We start from the raw sequence: 11,044 nt of genomic DNA, 5'->3' as shown, positions 1-11,044 counted from the left end.
AGTTCCCAAAATAATGTTATTTCAGGTAACACAAAGTTCTGTTTTAGGGAACATACTATTTTGAATAAGAAAGTAATGAAAGAGAATTTTTAAAACACTGTAATATGTTTATTAATTCTTAAAACTTCTCATACCTTTTTAAAAAACTGTTTCCTGAATTATTTTTGGGCAAATGCTATTGTGCTTGAAATGTGTTCTTGTCTCAACATTTTCTTGTCTCTATTTTTAAGTTTAAACAGAGGTGCTTCCAAAAAATATGCAAGGTTTTCTTACGTCTTCAGGCATTTATCATTTTATAAATGTAATCTGAATAGCTAATAGTCCATATTTCAGTCTAACAGTTCTTACCTTACAGATTACAGAAATAAATGTCATAAAGACCCAAGAAATAAAAAGATTTTCACATTATATTTCACTGGAAATTACATGACTTTAAAGTAATCAACTTATTTAAGATTAAACATGATGTACGTTTATTCTGTTTACTATCTTAAAACTTCTTTCTATGTTTTCCTACATGATTGCTTGAGCCCTACATGTGATGCAGAAAAAATCTGTTATGAAAGCTATGCCTATAAATAATCTGAAATTTTAAAGAAGTAATAACAAAACTTAAGAATTCAATATTTTCTTTATTTAAATAGTAATCATGATAAAATAGTGGCACTGGAAAATGTCAGTTTATATTGTGATAACTGTTAGAGCTACAAACCTGACATTTATAATCCTTGTCAGTCATAAAAATATAGCAAATTGGGATAAATTTAGTTCAGTCATTCAAAAAGAATGAAGGTTGTCACCTGCTTTCCTTTGTGATTTGATTATCATGGTCTAGGTTTTTCTAGAAAAGAAAAGGTAAAAAGATTTTTTAAAAGGCGTTCAAAATGAAAGAGCTAATAATAAATAGTGAAGCAACAGAATTATTCAAGGAGCTTACTATACTTTGCCAGTTTGCATAGCCTTAAAAGGTGTTAATTTTCTTTTTGCGGTGTTAAAATTCTGCATTGTCATTTTCTAAACAGTGATAATATAAATAACCCTGAGCATTTTTAGCACAATTTTCCCCAGAAGTACTGTAGAATAGTCTAGTCTTTTTTGTGAAATGGGGACAATAATGCCTGCTGTGACATGAGAGCCCCTGTGATTGATTGATTAATGTCTGTTAGACATAATAAGACACCTGGATTAAAGGAGCCTTAGAAGTACAGGCCACAAAAGTATTTTTTATATTATTTTTAACTATGATTGGAATATAGAACTAGTATATTAGAGTTAAAAATATTAGTCTTGAAGTCCTTGTGGAGGTCATTTCATCATTCTGAATATTACAGTCTGTCTTTTCTCTAAATGTAACTTACAGAAACAGCCTTTACAATCTCCGCGTGAAATGTAGTTTTAAAATGCTGAGTGGTAACTAGAAAATCCTAGATGAAAATCCAATTAACAAACTGAACTGCTTAATAATTTAGGTTATTAAATGCCATTACATGGAAATCATTGTTTAAATATATAAATAGAACAATATTAAACTTGTGGAACACCAAATAATTTTATTAACTCCACATCTGTTTGTGTTTAAATCTGCAAAAGCATTTTAGACTTCAGTTAGCTGGCTGAAGGTGACTTAGCTTCACAAGTATCCCATGACCTATATAACCAGCAGAAAACACTAAAGCAATTTTACTATAGCTCAAATGGCGTAATTCCCATTAGTATCCTGATGCTACTAATCAGGTACAACACAGGTGAAAACATCATAATTCCTTGCAGTAGAAAATACGCTTTGACAAAGATGAATAAGGGTTAACTAAACAGATCTAATTAAAAGTCTAATATATATACTGGAAGATCGATATTAGAAATCTAACATTTTATTAAATTCACTAAGGAAAAACAATGATAAAACACAGCATAAAAACAAATAGGTGTTCCCTTACAAAAACTGAAATTAAGAATATTTCCCTGATTCATAATTACACAGACCTAACTTTAAAAATTAATATTGGAGAGGTGGATTATGAACAGCTCTCATTATGAAAATGATTTATATAGTGTTTTGGGAAGAAACCTTAAGTTGTGATAACACAGGGTTAGGAATATGACCCTTTATATTTAATTTTCCTCTAGGAATATTAATAAGATCTCTAATAATAGTTGTCATTTTAGAGTTTAGAAGTCGGATTATTATAGGGCAAACCAGCCTCAACTATTCTAGATTTAAGAGGTAAAACTGAGAACATTAAGGAATCTCAGTCGTTCAGATAATGCCAAATAAACACCTAAAGGATATAATGCCCTGAGTCCATAGCTCTATTTGTCTCTTAAACTCCATCTCCTTTGAAAAGAATCTAGACATATTTCATTCTGGGGCTTTGACCTGTGGTTTACTTTAATTGAAGTCTCATAGTCATTAATTGAATCATGTGATGATTTTTTTTTTCTCTTCTCTAACCTTCATCTTGTGTTCAAACTAAGATTTCATTTATGAGCAGGAGGTAATAATGGGTTCTGCCAACACGTGAAGCTATCCTTAGCAAAGAGAAACAACTCCGTTTAATAATGATGTTAAATAATTATTGCTAAGCTATGTGTTGCGACTACAACATGACTTTGAAATGACTACGGTATGATTAGAATAAGAATATGATATAACTGTGGTGCTTATGAAATGAACTGGAAAGTGGCTGTGCTGCTATGTTTATTGTAAATGTATCACAATGATGGTTCATTTATTTAAAAACAGTGCAGTGCATAAAATAGGTGACAATTGGAACAATGTACTAGCTTTAATTGTAGATTTTGTGAATGACAAAATGATCGTTTACTGTGGTAAGATAAAAGAATCATCCTTTCATTCACTGACATTATTCTGTGAGGCAGTATTTTTCTTTTGACTTTGGGATACTTATAAGTCCTTTCTATTCTTGAATTTTATATATTCTAATCATACAAAATATTACTATAATAAAAGTTGCTTTGCTATTTAAAAAATAACAGTCTATTATCTGCAAGGAAAGTATTTTATATTTTACATATAAGGGATTAATGGATTTTACAGTGGGCTTTTAGACACTGCAGTTGAACTGTGAATATTAACTCAAAGAAAAGTTTGAATTAAAAAGAGCTTACAATTTCATGTTGGAAAATTGTGATGTCAAATTAGTTGGTTAAATCATGTCATTATTTATTCAATATATGGCTTAGTAAGCTTGATTCGTGTTTGTTTTTTTTTTTTTACTTTTCATTTAAACGTCTAAAAACAAATGTTACTTAAAAAAGAAAAAAAGCAAACAAAACTATTGTACTCAAAAACAAGGGGTAATCTCCAACACGCCCTCAGTCAAGAGCTTAAGTATGTCAAGAGCCTTTAATGCCTAGGCAGCCCATTCATTATAGAATGAGGAACACACAGGTTTAAAATAAATGCCCTTTATTCTTCCTGTAAGTTAGACCAAGTTATTCAATCATGTACTAAGACCTTCTCTGACAACCTTTATAGGTCATTCAGAAAATAAATTTTTGTTCCAAGTGAACTGTTTCTATGTTAATGCTTCAAACTTTACTCAGGTATCAGGCGTTAAATACAAGCCATTACACAAACCTTTGTGGTTTACTGACTTTAAAAGATCAATCAAATATATTACTAGATAGTGCTTTGGGGTTCAGTATTTGAGAAATAAAGCTGTATTTTTGGGGGAGTCATTCCATCCAGTTCCTGTATGAAAACGAGAAACTTGTGAGGATTTAGTACAGAGCTGGAGTCGGAGAAATGAAATGCACGGGAAAAGACAAAAATCACAGGAAAGAAAGTTGGAATCAGCAGAAAGTGCCTAGGGGAAAGGAAGTGTTCCACAGCTTGGGAAACAGCTGCCTGGGACTCCTTCCAGCCCCTCGGAAGCAAAGTTTGCAGTAAGGTGGGCTGGAAGCGGGTTTTGCAGCAGCCGCGAGTCCGGGCTCAGGTTTCCAGGCGCGGCTGGAGCAGAAGTGCAGGGACCGCCACGATCCAGCGCCGCGGCTGGTCCCGCTTCGCTAGAGGAGACTTCGCACGCGCAGCCGACTGGCCCGCGCTGACCGAGGAGACCCAGACGCTGCCACTTTCTCTTTCCAAGGCAGTTTCCGTGGCTCTGCATGTAGGAAGTGCTCCGATTAATTTTCTTTCCGGTCTCCGCAAAGATTCCAAATTCTGCGGTCCCCACCTTTCGCTGTACTCCCTCACCGCCCTTCTTTCCAATGTCCCTGCCAGCAAAAGCCTCTATTTGCAGCACCGGGCATGTTGTCCGTTTAACGCGCTCCGGGGATCTGCTGGCTCGTGCTCCCAACCCAGGGGTGGCTATACGACTCGCGCCTCTGATCCTGGGTAGACTCCCCCATCTGTGCATTTTGGCCCCTTCACTTAGGAAAGAGATGTGCGAAGTGTGCGCCTGCAGACGAGCCGCCTCGGTGACCCCCATCCGCCCGCAGCGGTGGCCCTGGTTCCCCGGATCCGCGCCCGCGCCCTGCGGGGCTCCCGTGCCGCCCTTGCCCGCCGGACCGCCCGGGCTCGGAGGGTCGCTCGCTCTCAGCGCCTGCGAGCGCCGCTTCCGCGCGGGCCTGGGGAGCGCCAGCGCGTCCCTCCCCAAGCCGGACCCTGCAGAGCATGCTCAGTGCACCTCATGGAACCCGGCTCTCCTGGGGCCAGGATCAGATTTCCGGGTTTTCGCTGCTGCCGAGGGGGCGCGGAGGAGGGGAGGCTGGGAGACAGTCAGCGCCTTGTTCCGCGCCCCCTCCCTCGCGCCGGGCTGCGGCCGCCCGCACCGCAAGATGCAGGCCAATCAGAGCCCGGGGGCGGGGACTGGGCAGTCACGCCCTCCCTCTGGGCTTATTGAGAGTTATATCAAGAAATTCAGTTCAGAGAGAGGAGAGGAGAGGGAGAAGGAGAGAGGGGCAGAGGAGAAGGGAGAGAGGGAGAGCACGCGAGACGGAAAGGAGCGCCTCAGAGTCTCTGAAGCACGCAAGAGATAACCGATTAGGAATTTTTCGAGCAACTGTCACCCGGATAGCTGTCAGAGAATCATCATCACCGCAACTCTGACGTTTCCTACAAGAAGTTAGAGACTTAAGCAGTATTGGCATCGGATGGAAATGGTATGCATGCTGCTGTGGAAAATATCCCTGAGCTGAAGAAGTGCAACTGGATGTTGTGTGTGTGCTAAATGCCCAGAAGAACCCAGACCCAGTGGGTAAGAGAGACGAAATGTGGAGAGAATGACTAACGACAAATCCGTGAATTTGTTCTCTGGAGTTGCTAATTTGCCAGCCCGAAGCAACACATTTTACAAGGAGGAAACCTTTTGCTGCTTCTGATTTCTCCCCAAACTGGTGCTACCAGATGCATGGCTTTCTATGTGTTGGAACAAATCATTCCTAACTGCAGCATACTGGGAAAGGGGAAAGGTTGAGGCAACTAACGTAAGTGTAAAGTTTCGCATGCACAATTGTAAATTCTGTGTTTAGATGTGTCCTCAGTGTAGGCGAAAGATGCTTGTAATTGGGTAGACGGTTGGGGCAGAGCTCACCTACTCGGCTGTATCTGCATCCCTACCTGCATCACTCTGCCGGAACTAATCGCGGGCATCAGCTACTGTGCAGCCTAATGCAGATAAGATTAGAGCCTGAGAACTGACCAGTCCTACTGAAGTAGGTAGCTGCCTGGAGCCTTGCACCCATTTAAATTGCAGTTACGGGAGCATCTAAGCAGAAGCCTTTTTACCTGCATGACTGGGTTGCAGTATTTATGTGTGGCAAATGTTACAAATATTCTAACCAGAGATCAGGATTAAGAAATTGCATTTTTTTCTCTTTTATGTTCAGTAGAAAATATTGTGATGTTACGTGGGAATGTTAGCTGCGTTTCACTTATATCTCGGCACTCTCTTCCACCTCTAGGAAAAGGAATCCTATATTATTATACATTTTTAAAAGTTTTAATGTGTTTACGAATCCTAATGAGGATAATTTGTCAATATGGAGAAAGGAGAGCAAGCTGTGGGCAAGAAATCTGAAGTCTTGTTGTTGTGCTTTTAGGCAATGAGGATGTGTAGTGGCCGGTGACTATTGCTTCTGATGCCGCTGCAGCAGCATGTCCGGATGCTCGTTTCCCAGTAAGATTGTATTAGAAGGCAGTTGAAGAACTGGGAGGAAAGAAAAAGATAGCCTTTTTAGAAAAAATAGGTGACTCAGTGGGGCAGAGAAGAAAACACATTTGACATGTGACAAAGCAATTAGCAGGAACCGTAACTAAATACTTAGTGTTTTTCACTTGCACCTAAAAAGACTGAGGGAGGTAGGTTAGAGGCTAGGAGGAGGGTGAGACAGGGGGAGGGGAAGAGGAGAACAAGAATGCATGTTTTGAATTAAACAGTATTCTGAAAAACAACGTGCGTGAATATAGGTAAAAATAGCAGCTGTCCTTAATTCAAAAGTAGAAAATTTTATTTTCTCCCGGCAAATGCAACCAGCAGGAGATATTTAGTGTTTTTCTCCACAGAGCAAACTTGCAAACAGTGGCAGAGCAAACTGCCATGTTTACTAATGTTCAGGGGAAAATGTGTGGTGATATTTTGTGACGGTGTGTTTTTATTTACTGAAGAATAATATTGTCTATACGATTGTGTTGACAGTGGCTGTCTCCAAATAAGTGATGAGATATAATGCATCCTCCAGTCCATGCACGCTTCCTCTTGCAATTTGTGCATCATTCCTCAGTGGAAACCTTTAAACCCTAAAATCCAGCAAAAGAAAATAAATACATTATCATGGACCTGAGAGATTTTTACCTGTTGGCTGCTCTGATTGCCTGTTTAAGGCTGGATTCCGCAATAGCTCAAGAACTTATTTACACTATTAGAGAGGAATTGCCTGAAAATGTGCCCATAGGAAACATACCAAAGGATCTGAACATTTCTCACATCAATGCTGCCACAGGGACCAGCGCCAGCCTTGTCTACAGACTGGTTTCTAAAGCTGGGGATGCCCCTTTGGTGAAAGTATCCAGCAGCACTGGGGAAATTTTCACAACCTCCAACAGAATAGACAGAGAAAAACTCTGTGCTGGCGCCTCATATGCTGAGGAGAATGAGTGTTTCTTTGAACTTGAGGTGGTGATCCTCCCCAATGATTTCTTCAGGCTGATCAAAATAAAAATAATTGTCAAGGATACCAATGATAATGCCCCCATGTTTCCATCTCCTGTCATCAATATTTCCATTCCAGAAAACACTTTGATCAACAGCCGCTTTCCAATTCCATCAGCAACAGATCCTGACACAGGCTTCAATGGTGTACAGCATTATGAATTGTTAAATGGGCAGAGTGTTTTTGGACTGGATATCGTGGAAACTCCAGAGGGAGAGAAGTGGCCACAACTGATTGTTCAGCAAAACTTGGATAGAGAACAGAAAGATACCTATGTGATGAAGATCAAAGTAGAGGATGGAGGCACTCCACAGAAATCCAGTACGGCCATACTGCAGGTCACAGTAAGTGATGTAAATGACAACAGGCCAGTGTTTAAAGAGGGTCAAGTGGAGGTGCATATTCCAGAGAATGCTCCCATAGGTACCTCTGTAATTCAGCTCCATGCCACTGATGCAGATATAGGCAGTAATGCTGAAATCCGGTACATTTTTGGTGCCCAGGTCGCCCCTGCAACCAAAAGACTCTTTGCTTTAAATAATACTACTGGGCTGATTACAGTTCAGAGGTCCTTAGATAGAGAGGAGACAGCCATTCACAAAGTGACAGTGCTGGCTAGTGACGGCAGCTCCACTCCTGCTCGAGCAACGGTTACCATCAATGTCACCGATGTAAATGATAACCCTCCTAATATAGACCTCAGGTATATTATAAGTCCCATCAATGGCACCGTGTATTTATCTGAGAAAGATCCTGTCAATACAAAGATTGCCCTAATTACAGTTTCAGATAAGGACACAGATGTGAATGGCAAAGTGATCTGTTTTATTGAAAGAGAGGTCCCATTTCATTTGAAGGCGGTATATGACAACCAATATTTGTTAGAGACCTCTTCTTTGTTGGACTACGAGGGCACCAAAGAATTCAGCTTTAAAATTGTTGCCTCTGATTCTGGGAAGCCCAGTTTAAATCAGACTGCCCTGGTAAGGGTTAAGCTTGAGGATGAAAATGACAACCCACCAATTTTCAACCAGCCTGTAATTGAGCTGTCAGTTTCTGAAAACAACCGACGTGGGTTATACTTAACAACTATTAGTGCCACAGATGAAGACAGTGGGAAAAATGCAGACATTGTTTATCAGCTTGGACCGAATGCCTCCTTCTTTGATCTGGACCGAAAAACAGGAGTTTTGACAGCCTCCAGAGTCTTTGACAGAGAAGAACAAGAACGATTCATTTTTACAGTAACTGCCAGGGACAATGGGACCCCTCCCCTCCAAAGCCAAGCGGCTGTGATTGTTACTGTTCTGGATGAGAATGACAATAGCCCCAAGTTTACTCATAATCATTTTCAATTTTTTGTGTCTGAGAATCTGCCAAAGTATAGTACTGTGGGGGTAATCACAGTGACAGATGCAGATGCTGGAGAGAATAAAGCTGTGACTCTTTCCATTCTAAATGACAATGATAATTTTGTGTTGGATCCCTATTCTGGAGTCATAAAGTCAAATGTCTCATTTGATAGAGAGCAGCAGAGTTCCTACACTTTTGATGTCAAAGCCACTGATGGAGGACAACCACCTCGTTCCTCTACTGCAAAAGTAACTATCAACGTCATGGATGTCAATGACAACAGCCCAGTTGTCATTTCTCCACCGTCTAATACTTCCTTTAAGTTGGTGCCCCTCTCAGCCATTCCTGGCTCCGTGGTAGCAGAAGTTTTTGCAGTGGATGTTGACACTGGAATGAACGCTGAACTAAAGTATACTATAGTGAGTGGAAACAATAAAGGCTTATTTCGGATTGATCCAGTAACAGGTAACATTACTCTTGAAGAAAAACCAGCACCTACTGATGTGGGATTGCATCGTTTGGTGGTCAACATAAGTGACCTGGGGTACCCTAAGTCTTTGCACACGCTTGTGCTTGTATTCCTTTATGTTAACGACACTGCTGGAAATGCCTCCTATATCTATGACTTGATCCGCAGGACTATGGAGACCCCGTTGGACAGGAACATAGGGGATAGTAGCCAACCCTATCAAAATGAGGACTATCTAACCATCATGATTGCCATCATCGCCGGTGCCATGGTGGTCATCGTTGTGATCTTCGTCACCGTTCTGGTGCGCTGTCGCCATGCATCAAGGTTCAAAGCAGCTCAGAGGAGCAAGCAAGGTGCCGAATGGATGTCCCCAAACCAGGAGAACAAGCAAAACAAGAAAAAGAAAAGAAAGAAAAGGAAGTCTCCCAAAAGCTCTCTTTTGAACTTTGTTACTATCGAAGAGTCCAAACCCGATGATGCAGTTCATGAACCTATCAATGGGACAATAAGCCTGCCGGCTGAACTGGAGGAGCAAAGTATAGGAAGATTTGACTGGGGCCCGGCACCTCCAACAACATTCAAGCCTAACAGTCCTGACCTGGCCAAGCACTACAAATCTGCTTCTCCACAGCCTGCTTTTCATCTCAAACCAGACACTCCAGTTTCCGTGAAAAAGCACCATGTGATTCAGGAACTCCCTTTGGACAACACCTTTGTCGGGGGTTGTGACACCCTTTCTAAACGCTCTTCCACTAGTTCAGATCACTTCAGTGCCTCAGAGTGCAGTTCCCAAGGAGGCTTCAAGACAAAGGGCCCCTTACACACCAGACAGGTAAATGAGCACTTTTACTGGTCTATAAGTACTGCATACAAGTGCCCAGTCAACCAGTATTAACGTGCCAGTATGTCTATTGTTTTGGTCTAACTTTAGCTTAGTTAGAAAGAGGTAAAAAAAAAAACTTGACCCCTTTTCTATTCCTCTGGGGCTCAGTGAAGAATTTTTAGAACAGCTTTGAAATTTCTGAGTTCTGAGAATATTTTCTCCTCTCAGTTTCCTTCAAATGGCAAAAGATGAAAAGAGAAAATTATTCCAAAATGTCCCAAGATAATGTTTGCTGAAGAAGAAAAAACCTGTCCTGATATGCCAAATTCTGCTCCTGGGGGTTTCCAAATTGACTGTTTCAAGATTTTCACCTTACCTTTTGATCTAAAAAGTCACCTTCAAATCTCAAGTTTTCAATGACTTTTGAAGGTGTGACTGCAATTATGTTGCAGCTGTGGTTGCTAAAGGGGTTAATTTTTTTTTAGTCTCTAAACAGGATAGTAGAATATTAAATGTACATCAGCTGTGAAGCACATGATCGTTGATAGATTGCAACTAAGCCATATAGGAAGTCTTCTCTTTGATTTCAAATTATTTTATTGTAATATATTAAATTCGGTACTTAATAGAAAGATTTTTAGTGTCCGCAGTGGCCAAATACTCTTTTGAAAAAAAAAAAAAAGAATGCTTGCTGCCTAATATAACTGATTTAAAAAGAAAAGAATGAATCCATTGTAAATATTCTCTCATCTTAGTAATGCATAAGTGATCTGTCATAACTCATTTTAAACTGTGAAATATGCCATATGAAGAGGGATTAAGAGGCTGAGAAACTCATATTTCAACCAAATCCAGAATTAGTTTTTCTTAGGTCTAATAATTCCTTGTTAATAAAGATTTAAATGCAGCGCTGTCTAATTTATTTCACTGGTGCTTGTCTGTTGCCACAAAATTTGAATATCGATAATAGCCTGTAGATGGCACTAGGGTATCATGTCGCTTGTGCTGGCCAGGTGCCAATCCCGCAGTAGCAAGGAGAAGGGGGAGGGAAGGATCAAGCTGGTAGTACAGCCAAAGATACCTTTTATTTAATGATAGTTGCTCTGGAGCAACTAGCATTTAAGTTCATTCGCTTGCTCTTTTGTGATTAGCTCTCAGCACACCAACTTTCTAGGATTTCGTAATGCTAGTTCTGTCTTTGTCGATATGGAGTTCACCTATGG

The 11,044-nt window shown here is 40.4% G+C and overlaps 1 protein-coding gene across 5 annotated transcripts in view; it reads left to right on the top strand.

The window, feature by feature from the left end:
* Nucleotides 1-4,838: 4,838 nt before the first annotated feature.
* The window catches only part of PCDH9 (protocadherin 9), a 922,754-nt gene continuing 916,548 nt past the window's right edge, over nt 4,839-11,044 (top strand). For 4 of the 5 annotated variants that reach the window (XM_019039860.3, XM_004054585.4, XM_019039858.3 and 1 more), the window contains exons 1-2: nt 4,881-5,448; nt 6,660-9,830. In XM_019039860.3, coding sequence (XP_018895405.3) covers nt 6,795-9,830 — 3,036 coding nt within the window. In that variant the 5' untranslated portion in view covers nt 4,881-5,448; nt 6,660-6,794. Of the gene's footprint in view, nt 5,449-6,659; nt 9,831-11,044 lie in introns of all 5 variants that reach the window. The other variant, XM_004054584.4, reaches the window with a different exon arrangement.

The sequence above is a fragment of the Gorilla gorilla genome, chromosome 14, assembly GCF_029281585.2.
Source record: "Gorilla gorilla gorilla isolate KB3781 chromosome 14, NHGRI_mGorGor1-v2.1_pri, whole genome shotgun sequence".
NCBI lineage: Eukaryota > Metazoa > Chordata > Mammalia > Primates > Hominidae > Gorilla > Gorilla gorilla.
The sequence above is the reverse complement of the archived record's forward strand: the minus strand, read 5'-3'. Positions and strand labels throughout refer to the sequence as shown.